Consider the following 27,975-nt stretch of genomic DNA (forward strand, 5'->3'; position numbering starts at 1 on the left):
TCTTCCTCTCTCCAGGGTCCCCAGCTGTGGAGAATCTGATATTGACTTTGAGTCAAGGGAAAGTGAGAGCAACAACTCTCACTTTAGCTTTGAGAATATTGTAAACAGGATTAGAATTGCCTGGGGATTGGTATAACAGTTAGGATAATACTCAGTAATTTTGGCTGGTCACCAAACTCAGGTACAGCTGCCTACAACTTGCAGTTTGCGGATGCCACTGCCCTCTTAAGTCCATCTGCAAACCATACTACTTGCCAGATTTTCAACTGAATTATGATGTCTTGCAAATGTTATATTTTCTCTTGCCACAAAATTGTCTGCTGAGCTTTATTAATAATTAATTTAAGAATTATTCACTTGCTTTTAAAAAGTGAAATCTTTTTTGCTTTTTGAATAAATATAATATTCTAAACCTATCTTGGTTTGAGTTCTTTTTAAGAATTCTCAAATCCACTGCTAAAGACAATGAGAGGGCCAGCATTCCACTCCAATTCAATGAAATAACTTTGAAGTGTTCTTAACTTTCTGTAGGTATGGATCCTTTCTGTAGTTTCTCAAAGCCTGTAGAGTCCTCCATAAAATAATTTTTAAAAGTGCATATAATGCATAGTATTGTAAAGGAAAGATATTTTATTTAATTACCATGATCAAAATGCACAGAAAAAAAAAAAACAAAACAAAACAAAAAAGATGCAAGCAAAAAAAAAAATTAAGGAACTGGCTTTAAGAATCCTTGCATATAAACTCAACCCTGACTGGATTCCTACTTATTTGAAAAGGAAACAGAAACAAAATTATTCTAATTGAAAATAAAGTTTCAGATTTTTAAATCTATTTTCATGTTGAATCTTTTCTTGCTTTCTTGAAGGCTTAACAATTAATTAAAATATTTGAGAGCCCTCATTTTATTTGTTATCAAGAAGGGAATATAAATTGACAAAGGTATATTTCAAGAATTTCTCAAAAACATCAGTTAATTTGTTGTTGGCCATTGTACAATTTTATTTTGGAGGGCATAAAAGTCAGATTTTGACTTATTTCTGTATCTCAAACCCTTGAAGTATAAGGTGAGTTTTAATTTGAGGAGATAATACTATTTATATAACCAAATACCTTGTGGTTGTTCAGTTGTGTCCAGCTCTTCATGACCCCATATGAAGATTTTATGACAAAGATATTGGAATGGTTTGTCACTTCTCCCAATTCATCTTATAGATGAGAAAGTGAGACAAATAGGATCTAAGGAACTTGCCCACAATCACACAGCTAATAATTGTCTAGGGCCAAATTTGAATTCAAGAAGATAAATCATTTTGACTCAAGGCCCAAATCTCTATCCATGGTACCATCTCTTTGCCAATTGCCTTGAGGCTTCTCAAAATACTAAGATGATTCTGAGAAGTTACAATTTAGAGCTAGAAATCATATATTCTAAAGCATTCATGTTACAGATGAAGAAACCTGGGATATGTATAAGTGATTTCTCTGAAGTCACACAGCAAGTTAGTGGCAGACCTGGAGTTCAGGCTCAGCTGTCTTCTCATTTGATATTCTTTCCACTACATTCCCTTTTCTCCCTTTATCCAAACTAACCCTTTTATTTCTGTTAAGAGCTCCATATTCTTTAGTATTTGAATTGCCAGTCAAAGTTACCTCTTTAACATGTTGAGAATACTAATTGGGAGATAACAAATGGCAAACACCAAAAGGACCACCATTAACATCCGTGCTGTTTTCCTCCTAGCTCTAATTTGTTTGATTTCTGCAGTCACAGCACTAATTCGAGATTTAGTCTGCTGGCCTGGCCCTCCCCGGGTGTGGGTAGCAGGATAAAGAGGCTTCCATCTTCTCTGAACCACTGAAGAGGTCCCAGGAATCTGGAAGATGAAGAAGAATTTTTATTATTGTAATAGTTTGCTTTAGAAAATACCTCAATTTTGGAGAAATGAATATAAAAGAGAGTAGTGAGGAGGGCTAGAATGGCTAGACTTTTTACATTAAGGTGCCTAAAATCATGAAAGGGACCTCCAAGACCATTTAGTTTAATGTCCTAGTTTTACAATGACTTACTCAAAGTCATACATTAAGTGGCAGGAACCCAGGCCAAATGAGATAATAATTATAAAGTGTTTAGCACTGGCCTACCACATAGTAAGCACTAACTAAATATTAATTGCTATTATTATTATTTTCATTATCATTATCATACTGAATAGTTATCTATACAAATTGGATTTTCTAAAATAAAATAAACGTATTTTTGTACAGATGAAATAGTGAAAATATTCCCCAAAATGTTTTTGCTTATTCAGATGAAGCAACAGCATGGACTTAGAATGTAATGCCTTTAAAGGCAAGAGTATTTCATGTTGTCCTTTTTGGTTTGCTTGTTTGTTTGTTTGTTTTTTTAACCTAGTCAGAGTATATACCATGATTGTTTAGATAAATAGATTAATAGATAAATAGAAGTGTTGTTTTCTAAGATATCATTTAGTCATTTTCAGGGGATATGTGATCCCATTTGGATTTTCTCTGCAAAGATATTGGAGTAGATTGCCATTTTCTTCTTTAGCTCACTGTAAAATGGACAGATGGGATTAAGTTACTTGCTTATTCACAGATTTACTAAATGTCTGAGATAAAATGTGAATTCAGTCTTCCTGACTCCAGGCTTGGCACTCTATCCACTGTATACCTAAGTGTTCATTATCTAAGTAATATGATTTGAAGGGTATAGAGTAGACCTTACAATCTTTATCTTCACTTCAGCTTTAACTTGGACTTCTGTGGTCTTTATTTAAAATGTCACTTTTTCAGAAAGAGGAAAAACAAAAAGAAGTATTTCCTATTCAAGTATTGGTGGCTTTATAGGATTTTTTTTAAACTTTAACTTGAATCTAAGGGTAGAGTTCCTTTGATAGAAACAATACAGTGGGAAAGAAAGAATTTCTTAGAAAGAAGCAGAGGATAATGAGGGATTAAATATGAACTTCACACTTTTGTCTATTTCTCAACTGTGCCCAAGTAAATAAGAAATTCAAAACTTTTTTTAGGGGAAGGAGGGCAGGTGTATGTTTCACTTTTTTGCTTACTTGTTTAAAAAATAAAAGTAGCTAATTTAGACTTTGTCTCTTAGAGGCATGTAGGTTGTCTAATGAATAGAATACTAGGTCTGGAGTCAGACAGATCTGATTTCAGATCTGACTTCAGATACTTAATTATTATTTGATCCTGAACAAATCATTAAAATTCTGACTGCCTCAGTTTCCTAATCTGTAAACTAGACATAATAATACCTACTTTCCAGGCTTTCATGGAAATAAAATGAGATAATATTTGTAAAGCACAATATAAACTCTGAGTTACTATTTAAATATTAGCTCAGCATAAAGATCTGCTTATCTAACTTCAATCTATCAATCTAGCTATTTATCTTTACCTATATATCTACATGTGTGCATATATTTGCTCATATCTATCTAGCTAACATTTTATATAATGCCTTAAAGTTTGTCAAGCACTTTACTTACGTTATCTATACATATATTTTTCATAAATTATACTTATTGAACTAGTATATCAAGTCAAATGTATAAGCATAAAATGAAACCTCATTTACAATCATAAACCTAACCTGAATGTATTTTTCCATGGATTAACACTGCCATCTGCTGCCAGATATAGCAATTTTACTCAAATCCTTTCATTTTCATTAGTAAGGGCTCCTTATTCTGAAGATGGGACCTTTTGAAAAAAATAAAGTGCTACAACTATTCTGATCTCTTTCTGTTATTATGTGGATATTGTTTACTAAATTTAATTAGAAAACAATTTGGCCATAAGTATCTTTAGAACATACATAATCACATAGAGGATCCCATGTGGTTTTCCACTAACATTTGAAATAATTGACATCAATAGCAACGATATATAATTTGTACTTTTCCATTCCATTTCAAAGTTATTTGATAATACCAGAGAGTTGATCCAAATACAATATTTTCTTAATGATGAACTTGGGAAGACTTGTAAACTTGAGATAATAAAACAATGAAATATAAATACTTTCTGATTTCTTATTTTTCAAACAACATCAGCACCAGCAAACACACCATCTTTCTATTCAGCTGGTTCAGCTGTTTCCTTTATTTTTGTAGTACTTCTGGGTAGAATAATGTATCTTCTTGGTCTCCAGGTTATGGGAATGGTTAGTTGGAGGGTTCATACAAATCAGGTTCATAAGACTGTCTGTACCGAGACACCTTGAACTTGTATATATCCTTTAATGGGAGTAGACTATTCATTCTTCAAGATGTTAGAGAGGCAGACAAGTGGGACTGGATGAGTTCTTATTATTTGAGATTTGTACCATCCATCACATCCACACTCTATAAATCAAGAATGCTATCATATACAAACTCTTTGTTGAGTTGGAGCTGACTTTTTTTAAATTATAGTTTTTATTATTTACATCCATGGGTAATTTTTCAGCATTGACAATTGCAAAACCTTTTGTTCCAATTTTTCCCTTCCTTCCCCCTATCCCCTCCAAGAGATAGCAGGTTGACCAATACATGTTAAATATGTTAAAGTATAAATTAAATACAAGATATATATATATATATATATATATATACATTTCCAAACAGTTGTTTTGCTGTACAAAAAGAATCACACTTTGACATAGTGTACAATTAGCCTGTAAAGGAAATCCAAAATGCAGGCGGACAAAATTAGAGGGATTGGGAATTCTATGTAGTGATTCATATGGACTTTCTTTTTTAAGGCAGCTTCAGTATCTGATTCATATTCTACTTTTTAAATCCCCTTGCTTTTGCCTTATCATTACAGAGCTCATCTTCTAATAAATAGCATACAGGCTTGTGAGAGTAGAGACAATTTCACTTTTTTGCTTACATTTGTTAATATTTAACACCTTAGCACAGGACAAGGGTCTACTGGATCCAGCTCTAACTAGCTTGGATGACCTTATTAAATTTTCACTGTGAGCATATACCCTTCAGCAATCAGCTATCACTCCAAATCAAGGCTTGATTCATTGTTTTGTTGATTGTTTAGACTTCAGTGTTAATCATACAGATTAAAAATTAAAGTGTGTGTGCATTTATTTCTCCCATCTGCACTCCCAAATCAGTTGTTAGACATTTCCCAGCACACTTCTATATTGTTTAATAAATATTACTTGAACTCAGTGGGAGTGCAATACAAGACTCAGGAAATGAAATCAACATCTGACTGAGACCTGATGATTGTAAACAAAAGGAACTGCAACAAAACTGGCATTTACATAACACTTTAAGGTTTGCAAATTGTCTTATTTCCATTATCTCCTGGAGCCTCAAAATACCCCTAGTGTAGGTATTTAGTAGAGACTTGTCAATTGATTGGTTATGGAATCACAGTATTTGATTATGTAATGAATTGTACTGATCATCTACTAGAAAACTTTATTTTACAAATGAGGAAACTGAGTCTCATAAAAGTTCAGTAAATTGTACAAATTCACAAAGTAGAATTTGGGTTAGACTTTAGGTCATCAAACTCCAAGTCCATTGTCCTTTCAATTCAAAGACTGCTATTCACAATGAACAGATTTCCTATATATTTTATTTTATGATGTATCCTCTCAGGTTTGCACAGCATCCACACCTTGTCATACCTCTCAAAAATTCATATTATAGACACTGATCTTGATAAAATTATAACATCTGAGCCATTTAATATATAATTTGGCACAATCTTACCACTGCCTGGCTATTCCTCCCCTCTCCCCTTTCTTGCGTCTTATATCTGTGCTACACTATGGATTCCTACTCCAAAATAAACTACTACAGAGTTGTCTTCTCCAACAATTATATGGTCCTACATGTCTTAATGCTTCTAGTAAAAAGGGCACTTATTGTTCTGATCTGCCATTCTTAATGTTTAGATAGCTTCTGGTACTCTCTTCACTTCTTTAACTGTGAAACTAATAAAGTACTAGGAAATGATGAATTTAGTTATAGCTCAAGCAATGAAAGGAAAACTTATAATTCAACTCACATTGACTATAAGAGTTTATTAATGACAAAAAATCTCCCAAACTTTTTCTTTCAAACACTTCTTTTAGTCTTTATTCTTATTTCTTTGACACCTAATAACCTCTTATTTTAAATTGCTAATTTTTTAAAGTAGATATTGTTTTGTCCTTTATATCCATATTACAAACACAAAGCCTAAAGCCTGACATATATTAGAGATTTAAATGCTTGTTAATTGATTTTTCTATAACTAAAAAGGATATTGAGAACTGATGCTGAGCAAAACAAGCAGAAGCAGAAATACATTGTACACAGCAACAGCAAGATTGCACAATGATCAACTATGGCCACTTGGTTCTTCTTAACATTTGGGTTTTGTTATCCTGGAATAAATTATAACATCTACATAGCCCAGAATAACTTGAATAAGACCTATTGGAATGTTTTGAAGAAAAGTATTCTGTGAAAAGAAGTTCTTATGGAAAAGAGATTCCATCACGCACAACAGGTAGAAATAAGTTTGAGAGTTACTTTTCATGTCCAACTGTTAATTTTTGTAATGTTCTGGTTAGTTTTGTGGAGGTCTTTTAGACCAGCCTTCCTTTCAACAGAGTAGTTACCATAAGAATATCCAGAGATAAAGTCCAAATTCTTTATTATCTCCTTCATAGTCTTGTCTCCTTGCCTGGAGCTCGGGCTAACTTTCCAGAGGTCCTCTGGAATGTGTCTTGGTTTCTGTGGGGGAGGCAGGAGGACCACCATGACGGTCTCTGTCTTGAAGTATCCCTGAGTCCAGGAGCTTGTGCTCCAGCCTCCAGTCCTCTGTCTTCCTTGAGTCTGTTCCAGTCCCTTCCATCCCCCTCTAGGTCTGACTCTGGCCTCTTAAATACTTTATTACAATTAAATCCATTCATCAAACTGAGTATAAGTCAATCATTATATCACTAGGGAACGATTATTTGTTGTAAGATTAATTCAATAATATGAACTAGAGAACTATTAATCACCATGTTAAACTAGATAACCATTGTCTTATCAATTCCATTGAGTTAGCACCTTGTTTAAATCAATCATACAGAGTTTCAGCCCTCTACAGATTTTCATAAATAGATTTGGAGAACATTATATGTGCCACAGACAACATCAATTGAGCCAACAAATGGCCCATATCATTTTTTTCTAAAATCACTGAATTATGTGGAATTTGGCCAAATCATGCCTTCATTTCCAATTTTCTGATCACATTTTTTAAACTAGGATTTTAATAATCTTTTCTGGTCTAAACATCAGATCTAATTATTAGAAACACCCAACAACAACAAAAACAATGACAATAGCAACAACAACAACAATAGTAGCGGTCCCTATTTTTTTAGGTTTTTTCAATTCCCATGTTCCACATCCCACTCCTTTTCCATTTATGATAATAAAAACTGGATGTATATATTTGCATAGCATGAATTCAAGCATTAATAAGTATATTTATGTTTGAGCATGAGTGGGAATTGATTTATGATATGGGAGACACTGGCATAGGACCACCCAATATGGCGTGCACTTATTAGAAAAGGTGCTATGCTCTATAAGCAAAACAGAATTGAATTAAATAAGAAGAAACACAATATGTGCAAAGTTTAAAAACCCACCCTGAATGTTCATAGGGATTATTTATGTCTGATCTGTGGTAAAACATTCCAAGCTTGTATTGGTCTGATCAGCCATAGTCAGACATTCTGTAACTTTCTAAAAATAATGTGAGCACCAAAGAGCACCAAAATGACATCACTATGTTAAAGTCAAATTAATGTGTCCAACTGGCTGACCAAATGACAAAATGAATTGGAATGCTTTGTCATATGTTGGACACAAATAGTCCCCATGTGCATTCGGGGTGGCTTCTCTAACTGTACATCTTATATGTCTTCTGAACTAATTAAATTCTGTTTTGCTCATAGAGCACCTTCTTTGATAAAAGCACATCATGCTAGGTAGTCTGTATAGGATATCTCCCATGTAGGTAATCAATTTTGTGAGAATGACTAAAATTCTGGGCTGCTAATAGACTTATCCTCTCTAAGATGAATATTCATTTTCAACAAAAGCAATGGAAAAGAAAACCAAGGAAAAAAGACTATCAGAAGAATTAATGTCAACAAATTAGAGCACTTCTCTGAGAGGTCACAATCTGTTGCTAACTTGGAGGGTAAATTGAGCCAACATACAGTTGGCAACAGTGGAACATAAAAGGAGTTTTAGTGTACAGCTTTAGTTCGTCTGGATCACAACATTCACAGTCATCAAGACTGATTGATGAAAATGATGGGGAAATTCTGAAGCTGCTAAATGAAAAATAATAACTCTAAGAAGGAATAAAAAGTACAGTACAAATGAAAGGTAAGTTCAGAGGGAAGACACTTGAGGCTAGGTGGAGAATGGTGTTGAATGTAGGGTGCATTGCTTTGGAAAAATTTTCAGAAAGTGGAATTAAAGAGTAAGTGATAAGGAAAGAGTAATAAGGGTGGAAGGTGGGGTAAGGGAACAAAACAAAGAATGAAAAACATAGTCCTCTGTTCTCTATAGATATTGAAGGTTGTATATATTGGCTGATGTCACTGTATTGCCCATTTTTGTTTAATTTTCCCTTCTACTTTACAAAGGAGGATTCATTGATGGAGGAGTGATTACACTGGGAGGATATGACTAAATATAAATTAAAACTAGTTTCCCAAAAAGATTTGGTTCTAAAGAGTAGTCACCTAATTCTGAAATATATCTAAGAATATTATGAATTATATGCTAATTAAGATTAGATAAAAATATTGATAAGAGTTTAAGATATAAAGGTTAATAGATAATTTTTCTCAAAATGATAATTTCAAAGTGCTATTTATGATGTTTCTAGGTGGAGATCTAAGAGGTTCTCAAATTCGCAAGGAAAGGAGGATGTATGTTTCAGTTTCTGTAGCCTTAGTTATTTTCAGTCATTTATAATCCTCTAGTTTCTAGTTTCTAGTCTCTAGTTTCTAGGAACTTTCAAAGACATACAAATTTGAATTAGACGAATGTAGAAAATATTAGTCATTTCTGATAATTAGACTTAAAGTTCAAACCAGGACATAGAATTTAAACCTTAGGTTTTTTGTTTGTTTTTTTAATGTGATCATAAAGTTGGAAATGAAAACATAGACGCAGTCCCATATGTTCAGTGTTTTTAGACAAATTGGATAGGCCAGCCATTTGTTGGTTTAGTTGATGTTGCCTATGGCACACATAATGTTCTCCAAATCTGTTTATGGGAAGTAACAGTTGGACATGAAAAGTAAGTTCTCAAATGAGTATCTACCAAATCACCCATTTGGGATTAATTTACCTGATTATGGTCATTAAGCAGGACTTTGCTGAAGTTGGAATTTGCTGTTCCAGTCTCTTTTGTGAAAATACTTGGTTTCACATCCTAGATACTTCACATTGAATCCCCAAATTCTTTTTTGTTTAAAAAAATTGAATTGGGTGAAGGACATTCACTAAGAGATTTTATTGATTCTTTTTTTAAACTAAAAATAAGCATCATATATGCACATATATGTATGTTTATATATACATACATATATGTATGTGTATGTGTATGTATCATTTAAAGGTACTTCTGTGCTATCTTTCATATTGAAAAGGAATTAAGTGGTGCTTGGTATTTCTGAGTATAATTGATTTTCACATTCATTGAGCATCTATTATCTGAAAATACTGCCAGCATTATAAATATAAAAGTAAGATGACATTATGCCTTTATCTTATTATCACACTCAGTGCTTCTTTATACATGGACCTCCAAAAGCTGAGATATACTTAACATGTATCAGGGTTGGATATTATAAGAATAATAAAAAAGTTTGATGAAGAATATCAGGCTGAATTTTTTAATGGATATTTTAAGATGCAAATCTAAGAGCCAATTAATTTCACCAGTGTGAGAAGAGGGTTGTATGACTATATAGTTTTTGGTCATAAAATATATGAGGTTTGTAAAAGACTGCATCAATATAACTTAAATTTTTGATGGGAAAGGCAGAAAGGCTAATGAAGTCTCAAGTAATATTAAGAGAGTCATAATTGGGATGTTATTTTCAGTCCTGGATACCACATTTTTTTAAAGTGTTGTAGTGGAGAGCTTCTATAATAGGACCACCAGGATGTAGAGCCTAGAGTTCATGCTTTTAGTAATTGGTTGATGGCATCTTATTGAGTTAAGCAGACTTGATTTGAGAATATATAGCTCCCAAAAGAAGAGATTTAATGAATAGATGATAGCTGTCTTCAGGGGAGGAGTGTGATATGGAAGAGGAAAATGATTTGTTTTTCTTGGTCCCAGAGTATAGAAAAAAGAATAATGGATTATAAAAAGGTACATTACCTCCAAATAATTAACTCTATCCAAAGTGGAATGGACTGTCTTAGGAAATGGTGTGTTTCCCTTCAATAAAAAGTCTTTAAACAAAGGCTGAAGGCAATATATTAATTAGGTATATGGTACAGTGATTTTTTGTTAAGAATTAAGTGAATGAGCTGCCCTTGATAATTACTTTCAACTCCTACAATACTGTAACTTGATTAATAATTTAGCCCTGAAAAATCAGTGCACTAAAGTTTAAAGAGAGTGAGCTTTGATATCAGTGGAACTATGTCTGAATTTGGCTGGGATACACACTATCTTTGTAATGTTGATCAAGTAACCTTAGTAATCTTAGTGTTTTTGAGACTCAGTTTACTTATTTTCAAATTGAGTGAAAGTTGCTTTAGTTGAAGTCCTTTGCACAATTTCAGAACTTTTTTTCCATAGCAATTTCCTGAAATCCTGCATGTTCCTTCAAAAATATTTCAATTCAATATATATTGTTATATTTATTAATGTTAAGTATATTATTATCCTACATTATTTATTATTAATTTATATGATAGATATAACATTTTTATAAAACCCAATTAGGATAAAAGGTAGGATGATACATTCTACCCAAACCTTTTTTTTTTTTTCTGGGCTGAAATTCTTTTTATTTTCTCATCAAATGTATTTGGGGCTCTTGATACATATCAATCCATCACTTATTTATGATTTAATTTATTTTTAATTAAAACTTTTTCTTTTTAAAACATGCATAGATAGTTTTCAACATTCACTCTTGCAAAATCATGAGTTCCAAAATTTCTTTCCTTCTTTTCCTCCCTTAAAATGGCAAGTGATTCTATGTATGTTGAGCATATGTAATTCTTTTATATATGTTTCCACAATTATTATGCTGTACAAGAAAAATCAGATCAAAAAGGGGAAAAGTGAGAAAGAGAACAAAATGCTAACAACTACAAAAAAGTGAAAATACTATGTTGTGATCAGTCCCCACAGTCTCTCTCTGTATGCAGATGACTCTCTTCATCACAAGACCATTGGGAATGACCTAAATCATCTTGCACCTTGCTATTGAAAAAAAGATACTCCCATCAGAATTGATCTTTCTGTTGCTGTGTGCAATGTTCTCTTGGTTCTACTCACTTCCCTTAGCATCAGTTTATATTAACCTCTCCAGGCATCTCTAAAATCATCCTACTGATCTTATAGAATAATAATATTCTATAACACTCATGTACCATAACTTATTCAGCCATTCTCCACTCAGTTTCCAGTTCCTTGCCACTACAAAAAGGACTGCTACAAATATTTTTGCACATGTGGGTCAGTTTCCCTTTTTTATGATCTCTTTGGGATACAGGCGCAGTAGAGACCCTGCTGGATCAGAGGGCATGCACAGTTTGATAGCCCTTTGAGCATAATTCTAAATTACTCTTCAGAATGGCTGGATTAGTTCCAACAATATATTAGTGTCCCAATTTTCCCACATCTTCCCCAAAATTTATCATTTTCTTTTCTTGTCATCTTAGTCAATTTGAGAGGTATGTAGTGGTACCTCAGAATTGTCTTAATCTGTATTTTTCTGATCAATAGTCATCTAGAACATTTTTCATATGCCTATAAATGGTTTTAATTTCTTCATCTGAAAATTATCTGTTTAGAACCTTTGACCATTTATATGATTTAATTCATGAACCTTAATTAGTAGTCTGAATATTCTCCTTTTCTTGGCTTTAGGCTAAAATATAAATTTCTCTGGCTTATAAAACCCTACTGGATCCAGCCTACTTTTCAGTATAATTATACATTGTTCCTCAGACTACTCTATTGTTGCAGCCCTACTCTCTCTGCTGTACCCCAAACATGCCAGTTTACTTCCTTGTCTCTGCTTGTCTTAAATGATTTTTTATTTCAGTAATGGGCTCTTTCTTTATATAGTCCCATAGAATTGCTACATTCCTGTAAAGATCAGTTGCAATGTTGTTTTATTCAGACCTTTGACCCTGATCTCCTGCCCTCATGAAAACTATTGTGTACTTAATTTTCTATGCATGTGCTATTTTCCTTTAAATAAGTACGAATCTTGAGTACAAGATTTTTTTTTCATTTTCTCATTGCCTGACATATATTAGGCACTAAATAAATGCTTAAGGAATTGAACTAAATTGAAATGAGCAGCCATCAATTTTGGTTGTCAGCTATCTTAGATTGTCAAGGACATAAATTGTGTATATTAATTTATCTAATACAACATTTGATATATGGATTAATAGCTGTTAGATGATGATAGTATATTCTATTCTCTTTCATATTATTGTTTATACTCTTTATGACAAAACTGCCATGCAAAGGAAATACTTGTTATGCTACAGTGGATAGAACATTGACTCTAGAATCAGTGGCTGTGGTTTCACATCCTGCCTCTAATACTTTTTACCTGTGTGGCAAATTAACTTACTTGGGTATCAATCTCCTTTTCCTGTAAAATGAAAGAGTTGGACTAGATCCTTTTTAAGATTTTATCAAACTGTTTTGGGCACATTTGTAGAACCTGTTTCACTAAGAAGCTTTCATAAGATTCTGTTCAATATCTTCTATATATATATATATAACTAAAACTTATATAGTCTTTAAAGATTACAAAGCAAATACACACATATAAATATATATATATATATGTGCATATATGCATTTATATATTTCATTTTGGTCCTTTAAAGAGTCCTCTAAGGTAGGTGCTACTAATATCTGCTTTTTTATAGATAGGAAGACTACAATCCAGAGATGTTTTGCATCTTTTCTGAGGTCACACAGCTAGTAGGCATTTAAAGTAAGATTCAACATCAGGTCTTTAAGACTCCAGATTTATCTTATTTGTCACTTCTTCTGAAGCATTCCTCCAATATCCTATCATGCTACAAGGATGACCATGGAGTCTCAACTGTTTATGCCACACAAGCTCTACAGTTTTTACTATTGTGTAAAGGTATCTTGGACAAAATTGGAAATAAGTTCAGTGGCCCAGGAATATTGGTTTTGGATTCAGGAAGCTATACTGCTTCATATATTTATTAGGTTTGTAACCATATGCAAACTACATAACTATTTTTCAGATCCATATTTTCTCATCCTCAAAATGGAGAAAATAATAGCATCAGTCTCATTGGTTTATGAAGACCAAATGAGATAGCTTATGTATAGCACTTTGCAAAATTTAAAGGACTACAGTAAATATTGTTTTTATTATTGCTATTATTATTAAGCATATGTAAAATACTTTACAAAGCCTTAAGATACTATGCACTTATGTGCTCTTGTCATTATTATTGTGGTTGTTATTTCATCCTAAAAAGCAATTCAGTAAACTCAGAGGCTCTCAAAAAGATGGGGCACAATACAATATATATTTTTCCCTAGCATAGTAATTTATGATGCAATTTAATCATAATCTATGATTACAGAGATCTAGAAATGGAAATAACCTCAGAGGTCATCTAGTTTAAATTCCTCATTTATAGATAAGGAAACTGAAGCCCAGGAAGTTATATAATTGGCTCACTGATATAAAAGTATTGTCAAATATAGAAGCTAAATCCAGATATTCTGACTCAAAGCTCAATGTTTTTTCCAATGTATCATCTTGCTCCCAATTACCTTACAGATAGTATCTTACAACAGGTCGACTATGATTCACAAGATTGAAAGGAGTGCCACACTTAATTCCATAAGACACAGTTTAACATATTTCAATTAAACTTTAATTCATGTGCACATTTATATTTCAGTGCATCAAAAGAGTTGTAATTTCTCCAATATGCAAACTACATCTCCAACTGTTCCTTGACCTGCTTTGGCCAATGTTGCTCTCATAAGTTAAGTCAAATTACCAAGAAAGTACAACTATGTCTCAAGCTTTGGACCACTATGACAGTACACAAACTAGATTTCTTAAATATAAGTATAATAAAGCAATCAATAAAACTTAGTTCAATTAGTATTAGCTAGTATATCAACTTTTTATTAAAGCTTATCATTATCTGCCCTACATTGTTGAAATTTGGGTTTATGTATATTCTTAACAGATCAAATATAAATCGGCTCAAATTGCTTACCTGGCGGCACCATAGTTTTCGGAATATTTGTAAATAGGCCAACACCATGAGACATAAAGGTGCCATATATGTCACTAGGAAAAAACATGTGTGGTACATCTTGGGATAAATTTCACCTGAAATAAAAAAAAACAAAAACATATATACATATATATTATATATAAAGTTGAAATTTACCATATTTTAAAACAATGCTAATTTTTATGTCTTAGAAATGTATACATAGCATCTTTGTGTTCTTCACTGGAAATATTATGTTGCCAGAATGAGAGAAAAGTCAGCCTACTCATAAACACACACATATACACATGCACACACATATACATATTTAAGGGTTTTTGTTTCTAAATACATATATTCCCATGTGATTCTTGATATAGTCCTATAAGGTTAGTGCTTCTATCAAATCATTTTGTATGGGAGAATTAAGGTTTAGAGATTAAATAGGTCACACAGCTAGTAAGTGTCTGAGGCAAGATTCAAAAGCAGGTCTTTATGACTCCTGTTTTAGTGTGCTATCAACTCACCTATCCATTATATAGAACTTAAAACATTATTTTAAATTAGAAGTATAATTTTCTGCTAAAGGTAGTTTTCCAATGGCTTATCATGGCATAAAGATGACTTTGGTGACTGCTTGGCTTAATGTGGATGAGTATCACAGGCTTAAAATTGCCCCAAGACTTTTGGAACTAAGTATATGAATACTACAGACATTCCAAATATTTTTTTTTCAAATAAGAACTATCAGCAAGTCATGAATCCCATTAATGCTCCTGCTTCTCTTCCCAGAGGCAATATCTTATATAGCAAAGTGCTTTTGCCTTGATTGCATACAGTTATTATAGGGCAGTATGGCTCAGCACTTTCATTTATTAAAGCCTTTGTTTAACCTTTGGGAGAAGTAGAAACTACATTGCAGTTCCTGAATTTTGCTAATGGTGCTTTCTAATCTCACATATTAACCAAGTTCCCTTATTGTCTTGGTGTTTGATAAAATGTATTTAACCTTTACAAGCTATTTTTAAAAAATGTTGTAGTTTATTATTATTTTTTTCAGTTATATCTGATTCTTCATGACCTCATTTGGGGTTTTCTTGGCAAAGATACCAGAATGGTTTGCCATTTTCTTCTTGAGATCAATTTAGAGATGAAGGAACTGAGGCAAATAGGGTTAAGTGATTCCCTGGGGCCATGTAGCTAATAATTATCTGAGACTGGGCTTGAGCACATCAAGCTGAGTCTTCCTGAGTCTTTTCTATCTACTGTACCACCCACCTGCACTATTTTATTAAAATATGTATGTTTATATCACATATGTTTCTATTAAATTTATCATTTATAAAAGATAATGATACTTTGCATAACAGCTTTTACTTATATTTTCCTAAATTCATATTTTTAGAATTAAATACATCCTCCGCAAATAAAATTTTCTATTAGCAATATTTGTTGCAACTGACAACATATTATAAAGCAAAAAAAAAAAAATCATCAGATGGAAGTTATAGCTTGACTCCTCCAGAATATTTGGTCTTGATTCTATACACCAACAGTTATATGACCATAGAATGGTAAAATGGGTAGATTTGAATATGGAATCAGATAATCCAGGATTTAATCCTTGAATCTACTATTTATTACTGGTATAACCTTAGGTGAGATATTTAACCAATTTGGCATTCAATTTCCTAATCTATATGATGAGGAGCTTGAACAGACTGACCTCAGAAATTCCTTCCAGTCCTATATCTCTGATTCTAAGTCACTTTATCTCTCAGGTCAGAGAGTATGTTTTCTTACTGATAAAATGGGGGTAGTGGGTTAGATAAATATATCATAATTGCTTGAGTGTGTGGATGGGTTGTAAATTCAATGAGCAGTAAATTCTCAGACAATAAAATTTTGATTAAATGTTAAACGATTCTCCCCAGATCCCTCCCTACCTTTACTCTCTGTCATATTTGGCCTTTTATAATATAGGCAATGAGGAAAATGTCTATTGTTTGCTTGCTATTAGGGAAAAGGCTAGCACTACATTATTGATTTTTCATACTTTAATGGAAGAAATGCCAATACTTTTTATGTTTAATTCATTTTCCTTCTTCTGTTTCCAACCTTTACTTCACCGTTTTTGTTGTCGTAATCACTTTGTTGTTGTTGTCGTCATTAACCTAATATAGGAGTTATTTATTTGAATTTTTTTTTTTGTTGGTTGGTTTATTTATTTCTGTATAATTATGATGAAGAAGAAGAGCAAACATACTTCTTGGAGGGCTGAAAAAGTCATTAGAATACTTTTTAAAAAATCATCATAAAGGTAGAAACCACCTAGTTCATCATTTTCTTGCTGGGATTCAGGCCTCTTTTAAGTTTGTTTAATAAAACAGTTTACTTTTGAAAAGAAGGGAAAAAAAGTAGTAAGTGCCAGACAGCTAAGATAGTGAGGGCAAAGGCTGGGAGAAAACAGCTTTCTCTTTGAAGTCCTACAGCCTGAGAACATTTGGTGGGCCAATTTCAAAAGAACTCTACAGTGACCCTGGCACTCCCCAAGCACCTAAACAGCTTTCAACTTTTATATGTCTAGGGGAGGGTCATAGGCGAGTTTTTCACATAAAAATAAAGCTTTGAAGCAGATACCTCTGAAGTCCTAGTGTCTACATCAGCCTTAAAAAGACTGAAAGGAAGGAGGTGGGTGTGATAAGGTTGTTATGGTCATAGCCACTAAAATGTTTGTAAGAATTCAGAATTATAGAATTACAACACTGATATTTCACTCTAGGGTCAAGATGATTATTAAAAAAAAGTTGTAATAATGGGAATTAGAAAAGTGTTTGTTGGATCCATTCATGTGAAAGTATCTTAAAAAGGATTTATTGTAATAGCAAGTGATTTTATATATATAAATATATAATCACTATATGTATGTGTGTATATATATATATATATATATATATATATATATATATATACACACATACATATAGTGATTATATTTGACACACATATTCTATATAACCATGTTTAAAAGACTAGATAGGCAGTGGAAGTAATCATCTGTTATTTAAAAATAACCTTAACTAAAAAACAGGGGAAAGAAACTACATGTCAATATGCAAATAGGTGAAGAATCTTTTTGACTTCCATGATCAACCAATTGGAACATGTAAATATGGACCCCATCCTAGTATTCCAATGACACCCACTAATCAGTTTCACCTCCAATTGAACATACATATTCTTTATCTAATCTCCCTCTCCCCCCATGTTCTTCTATGCCAATTTCTCCTAGTACAGAGTCAGGACAGTGACAGGCTTTCAATGATCTATTCTCCTTCTTGACAGTCATTGGGCCATCTCCACACATAATTATAATCTCAATCTCAGTCTAAATCTAAATCCCCTAACCCACTGAAAGAGCAGTCCAGGTACTACTGAGAATTGCCCTGTCCCCCATAATGCCCCTACTACTCCTACTGGGAAGTGACTGCTAAGAATGCTGTCCCACACTGCACTTTTTTTTGTTTGTTTTCAATACCATAAAATGAATTACATAAAATGAAGGAATATGGATGGAATGTGCTTACCCTTGGCTCACATCTGCCAACCCATCTATCTTTTAAAATTCCCTATTTATATTCAGAGAGCATTTTCTCTCCAGAAAGAGAGGTTTACAACCTGGGTGTTATCCTCTACTTATTCATTCTTTCTCACTCTCCAACTTCCATATATTTACCAAATCTAGTAATTTAATTTTTTACATCATCCTTCATAGTTTCCCACTCATCCCCACCTCCTACATATACTTCTCCTCACTCTATTTGGCCAACACCCTATGGCACCTTTTTTTTTTTTTTTTTTACTTCTAACTTGGATTTTTGTAATGTTCTAATAGTTGATCTCCACTCCTCACTCTAAACCAAACTCCATATGTCTTCCAAAGCAAATTTACTGAAGCAGATGTGACCATGTTGGTGGATAATGACTTTCTCTGCCTTTATGCTCTGCATATACTCTGGCACTGTCATCTTAATTACCAATGTAATCTAAGTATATTTGAGTATTGGGATCTACCCTACCATTCTATAATTAGGACTTCTGGTCCTTTTCATGTGCCCTTCAGTAGAATTTAAGTATTGGCTTTGGCCATTATAATAGGGAATCCCTGTGAGCAGAGAGGAACTATTAAAATATCATTTGTATCTAGCACTTACAATAGTGTTTTGAACATCATGAGAGCTAAAGATGTGTTTTCATTTATTCAAAAATGACAGTTGTCAAAAATTAAAACATTAAAAAATTTACTCTTTCAATGAATGTACTGGAGCATCAACCTAGCCACTAGGTTGTAAAGCAGGTGAACAATCAATATTATAAATACATTCTGTGTATTATAATATCAATATAAAATATACAATATGGTATTTGTGGTATAGATTCATTGCTTCCATGGCAGAAGCTACATTTTGAAAAGTATGTATTGATTTGATTTAATTCAAATAAGAAACCTTGAGTAAATAAAATCTATAATGTTCAGTAAATACCATAATTCAATACTAAAAACATTAGAACTCTTACTTTCTTAAAACTTCTTTGTTGATATCTGAATATATATATATATATATGTATATATATATATAATAGACATCAGACATGCACAGTTTATGAAGTCCAATGAAATTTTATGAGTTTATAGGAGCTTAATTAAATCTTTAAAACTAATTTTATGTCTTAGAATTTTTATCTAAACTCCTCTCAATACACATCAAAATTTTATTCTCTTTTTAGCTATATTCTGAGGGTAGTATTTACAACTTAATGGAGTGACTGTAAGAAAGGAACTTTTGGACACATTTTGGAACATTCATAATTTCTGTTGCATAACTAAGATCCCATTTAGTCTTGATTATTTACTATAATAGAGGCATGTGGGTAAGACAGTGGATAGGGCAACAGACTTGGAATCAGGAAGACTCATTTTCCTGAGTTTAAATATGGCTTCAGGCACTTAATAACTGTGTGACCCTGATAAGTCACTCAACTTTGTCTGCCTCAGTTTCTTATCTGTAAAAAACCTGGAGAAGGAAATGGCAAACCATTTCAACATCTTTCCTATGAAAACCTCAAATGTGTCATAGAAAGTCAGACATGACTAAAACAATTGAACAGCAGCAGCAACAGAATGTTCCTTCCTCTCTACACCTGTATTAAGTACTCTATATCTCTCTTGTTTAGTGTGATATAGTTATTATACAGTTATCATGCTTTTTATGTTCATATCATATTACTCCTACCAGATTGCAAATTCTTTGAGATCAGAGGTCATGACCTATATCAGAATGATATAATATGTAATGAAAAGACCATTGCTCTTGAATTCATAAGTCTGTATTTGAGCTGATTCCTGATCTTTTCAATGTGCAAGATTTTGGGCTTACCACTCTCTGAACCTACCCTTTTGTAAGCTTATACACAGCTGCCTAGCCAGATGGAACTTTAAAATCCAGATGGTCCACACACACCCCTCATTTCACAGATGAGGCAACTGAGACCCAGAGAAATGAAAAAAATATTGCCAAAGATCACACAAATAGTGTCAGAGTAAGGACTTGAACTTGATTCTCAAGCTCCAAATCAAGTACTTTTTTGAATTTTGTCACAGTGCCAGCTATTAAGAGGCAATGATATTTATATGTGATTTTTTTCGTAGCAATATTGTGAGAAATGAATCAGATAAAATCTAGGAAGTTCTCCTTATGGAATCAGGATAGTAGAGTGAGCAGTAAATTGCCATAACTCTCCCATGTACACCTCTAAACCATCATAAAATTCCAGAAAAGCAGAACCAGAAAAAAAGATAAGATAAAACAATCTTTTAGTCCAAGAAACTTGGAAGATCGAGAAGAAAAGGTATGGCTCACTCAAGTAAAAGAATCATTCCTATAAACCAGCAGCAAGTCCCACCTCAACAAACCAGTGGGAAAATCTCATCCCATTATGTGGTGGAACAGGCAAATACCAATACAAGGACTGCTTTCCCACCCTGTGCCTAAATATAGCAAGGGAATGAGCAGACTCCAGCTCCAAGAACTCTCTTCAGCGTCCCCCTGGGAGACAGGAAGCCACCAGCCATAAGGAGGCCTAACCAAATAGGCAGCAGCCAATGCAGGGACCCTACTACATACATCAGCTTAGCATTGGTCAAAAAGGAGTCTTTAGAGGCTAGGCCATCACATGCTTCAGTATAGCCCTGGGGAAATATAGAAAAACTAGGCTCAGCATGTGCCAGACACTATCACTAGGACACTGATTTAGTACCAGGTAAGTTGCCTGACATGTATGGCCTGCAGTAATGTCAGCCAACCCCTCCACAAGCATACCACCCTCAGGATAGCACCAGATATGTGAAACTCTTGTAGATCTCAGGGCAACATTGGTGCAGCATCAGGTAAATAACGAAGGCCTTCAGAACCTGGCACAACAACTACAGGACAATGTCCTTTTTGCCTAGATCAGAGTTCAAATTTAAAAGAAAGAAAAAAGTAAAAAAAAAAAAAAAAAAGATGAGCTAAAATAATAATAATAAAAAAGAATCTTACCACAGAAAGTTGTGATAATAGGGAAGGTAAAGATACAATCTAAGAAGAGAACAACAATGTCAAAACACCTATGGGCAAAATTCCAAGGAAAAATGGGAAATGGTCTGAAGAACTTATAAGAAAGAACTTATGAAAGAACTCAAAAAGGAATTTAAAAATCATAGAAGAGACATAGAAAAAAATTGCAAAAAGAATTGAGAGTGATGCAAGAAAATTATGAAAAAAATTGACGTTGGGAAAAGAAAGCAATTGCTTAAAAAATAAAATTGGCCAAATGGAAAAGGAAGTACCTAAGCTAATTAAAGAAAACAACTCCTTAAATGTTAGCATTAGCAAGTGGAAAGTATTGATTCTATGAGAATAATCAATCAAACAAACTCAAAGGAATGAGAAAAAAAATAGAAGAAAACAAAATTTCTAGAAGGAAAAAACCAAGTGACCTGGAAAATAGATCTAGGAGAGACAACATGAGAATCATTGGAATACCTGTAAGGAATAATCATAAGGAGGACCTAGATTTCAAGAAATTATCAAGAAAAAAAAATAGTTATTGAAAGAGCCCACCTAAGGAAAAGAAATACCAAATTTAAACCTCTAAAGACCATCATAGTCAAGTTACAGAATTCTCAAGTCAAGGAAAAAATACTGCAAATGGCCAGAAGGAAACAATTCAAATATCAAGGAACCACAAGACTTAGCAGCAACAATATTAGAGGATCAGAAGTCATGACACATTATATTCTTGAAGACAAAAGAACTAGGACTAAAACCAAGAATTACCTACCCACTGAAAATAAGCATAATACTTCAGGGAAAATACAAAGTTATTTAATGAAATAGAAGGATTTCAAGCTTTTATAAGGAGAAGATCAGAACTGAGCAACAACAACAATAAATTTTTTTTAAAAGTTTCAATACCAATATCCAAGAAAAACCTAAAAAGGGGAGAAAGGGAAAAAAAAAGAAAACAAAACATAAGGGATTCAATAAAGTCTAACTAGTCTAACTATTCATATCCCTATATGTGAAGATGATACTTATAATTCTTAAAAATTATACCACTAATAGTACAACTAGAAGAAACATACAGAAATAGAGCATATGGACATAAAATGAATTTGAGAGAATTACATAAAATATTTAAAAAATGAGTAAAAGAGTACACTGGGTAAAGAAGGAAGGAAGAGATAAAATGGAGTAAATTATCTCCCATACAGAAGCACAAGAAACCCATTATAGTAAAGGGAAAGATGGAAGGTTGGGGATTGAGCATTGCCTGAGCCTTCTTCATGTCAGTATTGTTTCAAAAAGGGAATAATATAGAGAATTTCAAAAAGGGAATAATATAGAGAATCAGTTGAATATAGAAATCTGTCTTATCTGACAGAAAAGTGAAAATGGTAGGAGATTAAGTAAGAGAAACATAGGGCTGACAGAACAGAGGACCGACCAGGGGAAGTGGTTAAAAAAAAAAAAAAAAAAAAAAAAAAAAAAAACATTGTTGAGGAAGGGAAAGATGAAAATAGGATAATATGAAGAAAAAATAAAATAGAAGCAAATACACAGGTAGTAATCATGACTATGTATGTGAATGGGATGAACCCTCCCATAAAATGGAAGAAGAAAGCACAGTGGATCAAAAACAAGAATCCTACAATCAGAGAGAGACACAAAGTGAAGCTAAGGGAGTAGAGCAGAATCTATTATGCTTTAATTGAAGAAAAAAGGAGGGGTATCAATCCTGATATGAGATAAAGCAAAAACAAAAACAGATCTAATTAAAAGAGAAAAGAAAGGAAACTATATCTTGCTAAAATGTACCAGAGACAATGAAGCAATATCAGTATTAAACATACATGCACCAAATGGTATAGCATCTGAACCCATAAAAGAGAAGTAAAATGAATTATAGTTTCATGACTAAAAAAAAGATAGAAAATATTGTGAAATGTAAAATAGATAATTTTGATTATATTAAACAGTTTCTGCAGAGACAAAAACAATGCAACCAAGATTAGAAGAAAAGCAGAAATATGGGAAACAATCTTTACAAAAAGTATCTCTGATAAAGATCTCATTTCTCAAGTATATAGAAAATATAGTTAAATTCATAAGAATATAAACCATCTCCCAACTAATAAATTGTCAAAAGATATGAACAGGGAGTTTTCAGTTGAAAAAATAAAAGCTATTTATAGGCATATGAGAAAGTGCCCTAAATCACTTTTAATTAGAGAAATGAGGATTGAAACAACTCTCTAGTACCAGAATTTGATAGCTGCCACCTTTCAGAATGACTAATATAGCAAAAAAAATGATAACTTTTGGAGATGATGTGGGAAAATTGGGACACTAATGCATTCTTGGTGGAGTTGTTAACTGATCCAATCATTACAGAGAACAGTTTCAAACTATGTCCAAAGGTCAACCAAAATGTGCATAATCTTTGATCCAGCAGTCCCACTATTAAGTCTATAACCCAAAAAGATCATTAAAAAGGAGAAAAGGATCCATATGTGCCCAGATATTTATAGAAGCCCTTTTTTGAGTGGTAAAATATTGGAAATTGGCAGGATGTCCATCCATTCAGGAATGAATGGTTGTGGTATATGAATGTAGTGGAATACTATTACATAATGAGAAATGATGATCAGAAGATGAGAAATGATGACCAGAAGATTTCAGAAAAATCTGGAATGTGAATTTGATGCAGAGTGAAATGAACAGAACCAGGAAAACATTGTACACAGTATCAGCAACATTGTGTGATGATCAGCTTTGAATGACTCAGCTCTTCTCAGCAACATACTGATCTAAGACATGTACAAAGGATTGACTCATGAAGGAAAATGATCTTCACATGCAAAAAAGCTGATAATTCTTAATGCAATGCAACATACTTTATCCATTATATTCACTCTTTTTTGCATTTGTTCCTTTTAATTTGTTTCTTCTTTCACAACTATAATATAGAAATGTTTTTTTTTAATGGCATATATAACCTTTAAATTTGACAATCACCTATTATTTTCTGAAGAAGAAAGAGAAGGTAAAGAGAAGAAAATTTGGAATTCAAAATGTTATAAAAATGAATGCTAAAATTGTCTTGACATATAATTAGGAAAATAAAATTCTATTAATAAAAGAAAAATCTATAAAGCTCTTAGTATAATATCTGGCACAAGGTGGGTGCCAGAGGAAGGCGTTTTCTTCTTCTGCCTTCCAGTCCCCATGAAGACAGGAACACTATCTTATTTAAATTGGTATCTTCCCTAGCAACTTGCAGTACTCTGCATTCATTAATTCCTAAATGTTTGTGTGTTGGGTAGAATTTAATACACATAAATACTTAGGATAATATATGATACATGATAGTCTATTTTCCAGTGCTTTTTGAATGAACAAATCTTGAATTACATAGGAAAGTGTATTCATCCCCATAGGATTTGGAAATGACATGTAACTATATAACAATTTGCTACTGTTCTAATTTATAATTAATCAACAGATATTCATGGATCTCTTATTATCTGCAAGGCACTTTATCAGTAGCATAAAGAAATATCTGATAATCAGAAGTAGAATATCCTGCAATAAAATGATTAACAGTGTCTTGTGAAACATTCTCAATAAACAATTGCATTTGGTATTTGAAAAGTGCATTTTATAACAAATATTAAATTTGATTTTGTAAAAGCATTATTTAGCTTTATACTATTTAATTCTTGCTTTTAAAAGCAGCTAAAGTAATTATGGGCTATTATATAATCACTTTCAAACCATTTTCCTAAATTACTTCAGCAGCCAGAGTGTGCATTTTTATGCATCTCACAATAATTGCTTTCCATAATATCCATGGTTGGGCTAAATAATCAAACTCTCAAATTGGAAATTAGTTCATACATTTGGATCTACTGGTCAAAGATAATTGGAAAATAATGTGGTTGCAGACAATCTGAATACTGTATAGTTACAGGTATTGACTAAATTCCATAGCTTTGTGATGTATGTTAATGGGTATTAAAACTCCTTACATTTTCTGGAGGTGTCTGAATCATTTGAAGTTTACAAATAAGACAAAACAAATAAAACAGAAAACAAACAAACAAACAAACAAAAAACCCTTACAAAAAAGGAAATTTAATGAGCAACATTTTTTAGAAAATACAACTGATATTTGTAAAATAATAGGTGTCCCTTTTATTTGCTTGCTAAACATTATCAAGCAAATAAAAACCCTAGAGAGTCAGGCTAGCTTCAGATAGAACTTTTTGGAATTGGGAAGATCTAGATGTTATACTTGAAATGCTGCCTCTATATGACCATGAGCAACTCATTTAATCTATTAGAGTTCTTGCCAACCATCTTAGATTATTGAGAAATTGTCTCCCTGTCTGGGTAGACGAAGCTCTTTACCTGAAGCTCCCTATACTAATGAAATCATAAAATAATTCCCTATCTCCCAAAACTCTTAGGTATTATGAAAAATAAGGCTCTGTGTTCGAATAAGATTGCAAACTTCTATAGTGGGTAAATTGAAGCCTTTTGTTTCTACTGCACAAGAATAAAATATTTATTCTACCTCTCCATGCTAAACAATGTCTCAATTCTCCACTTTCCTTTCCTAATAAATTAGAGAATTCTAGAAATTCTCCCTATCTACCCATTTCCTGTCACCCCTTCATTCTTGTCTTTTCCTTAGTGAAATCATTCCAAGACTCTGCCTTTGTGGAATCCCAGCACTGAAAAAAATCTTAGAATGTAGAAAGCCAGAACTCTGGAGAAGTATACTTGAAACAAGGATACTTATGACAAGGTGATAACTCAGTGGAATTGATTAGATGATGGTTCTCTAGTTTACATATACTTAGTACTTAGTATGGTGATATAATGATTCTCTAGTTCACACATACTCAGTATGCTGTAATAATGTAATCATAACGGGGTATTTAAGGGCTAAGAGAACTGGGAACACAGTCAGTCAGAGTGAACAGACTGTGAAGGAGATAATAAAGACTTTAGACTCTATTCCTGACCATTCTCATGGTGACTATCCTGATTGAGACCAAGACCTATCTGGAGGACCTCCAGAAAGCTAGCCTGAATTTTGTAGGTTTATGCCAAGATTAGAGATCTCCTTTTAAAGATGAGAATAAAGTTACATAGAATCAGAGTAGAGTTACATGTTTCAAAAAAGGAGACCTCAAACAAAGGAAGGAGGGTAAAGGCAGAGAGAATATCTAAAATAGGCCTTAAATAGTTATTTGAAAAGATAAAATTATGTTGGAACATAGTAATACAATGAATATGACTTACAGAGAAATAATCTTATCATTATTGAAATGTTTTATTCATTTCATTTTGATCTCTATATTTAAGAAAGGTGTGTGTGTGTGTGTGTGTGCGTGTGTGTGTGTGTACAGGGTGACAAACCATATAAAATAATCAAATAATTATTATAATATTAAAAACACAAAAATGTAAGGATATTTTATTTTCAAGTAATTGTTTTTAATACTGGTGGTTCACATGTATAGTTCTTTTTACAAATCCAACAGGGTTGTAATAAATGTTGGATAATGTATATAAATTGTCATTATTTTCTTTGTTCAACTGAGACTCAGAGAGATCAAAAAATTTTCCTGGAATCACATAGCTGATAAGTGTAAAAGATGAGATATGAAATCAGCAGGTCCTTTCTTCCCACAACAAGACCAGTATTATTTTGTCAACATTGTTCAGTATTTCAACTTTACCCTAGATAAGCACCTTCTGAGCAGGGGTTCTTTCATTCTTTATACCTGCATTCTCATTGCCTAGCACAACACCTGGCATAGAGTAATTACTAATCAATATTAACTGACTGATTGAAAAAAGACTGGAAAGTTTTTCTCCCTAGCTCTATTCTTCTTCAACCCAATCCTTTTAAATTACATTTTAGTGTAACAATCCCCCTACATCATCAGTGATTTGTAATTTATTTTGACATTTGAGGTGCAATAGATTCTATCCAAGTTGTTCTCTCTCAATTTAAATAGCATATTCTCACTTCCTGGATCCAAGTAATTGATAAACCTGTTAAATATTATCACATACAAGAGTAATACCTGACAAGTAGTATTTACTATGTTCTCCCACTTTGGCCAGAGCTTTTGGGTATAGCCATAAAATGACATATTTCTAATAAATGCATGACATCTTTCCAAAATAACCCAATAATTAGCCATAAGAAGCCAAATTCTTTATTAATGAAAATATGGCAATAAAATGTACCTCTTTTATAAAAGATGAAGAAAGAATGGAAAACACATTTGTAGCCTGTATCAAAAAGCAGTGCTGTCTTCATTGGCCTGTTGCTAATGGCCCTGATCACACTCTCTAATGTCATGGTAACTAACACTTTCCTTCTTATTGTCTAATGCACACAATCTGCTGTTGGCATCAAGCCCAGGGTTTATGCCAGTACAGAGTCCTCGTGGAAATAATAGTCTGGATCTTTATAGGAAGAATCATAATGTCTCTGAGGATGGGAACGCATTCCAAATGAAGCATACAACTGTATGCCATACAATAGCCAAACATTTATTAAGTGCTTACTACATGCAATTTCCTAGGAAATATTCTAAAATTCTTCTGATTATATTTGAACAGCATGGACATATGTATAAAGATTGAATGCAGAAATTGTTTCATTATTCTCATTTTTATCAACAAGAGAAACAAGACCAATAAGTTGTTTTTGGCCCAGAATAGAAGCAGAGATTATATACCAGATGTGTCCCTAAAAATGAGGATAAATTTGTGAATTTTGTAAATTCAGT

The 27,975-nt window shown here is 32.8% G+C and overlaps 1 protein-coding gene across 1 annotated transcript in view; it reads right to left on the reverse strand.

The window, feature by feature from the left end:
* The window catches only part of HCRTR2 (hypocretin receptor 2), a 181,904-nt gene that overhangs the window by 12,667 nt on the left and 141,262 nt on the right, over positions 1-27,975 (reverse strand). Inside the window, exons 5-6 of the mRNA XM_074310630.1 lie at positions 14,556-14,671; positions 1,654-1,877 (exon numbers count right to left, since the gene is read on the reverse strand). Of these exons, the coding sequence (XP_074166731.1) occupies positions 1,654-1,877; positions 14,556-14,671 (340 nt within the window). The remainder of the gene's footprint in view (positions 1-1,653; positions 1,878-14,555; positions 14,672-27,975) is intronic.

This window comes from Sminthopsis crassicaudata, chromosome 4, assembly GCF_048593235.1.
Source record: "Sminthopsis crassicaudata isolate SCR6 chromosome 4, ASM4859323v1, whole genome shotgun sequence".
NCBI classification, from domain to species: Eukaryota; Metazoa; Chordata; class Mammalia; order Dasyuromorphia; family Dasyuridae; genus Sminthopsis; species Sminthopsis crassicaudata.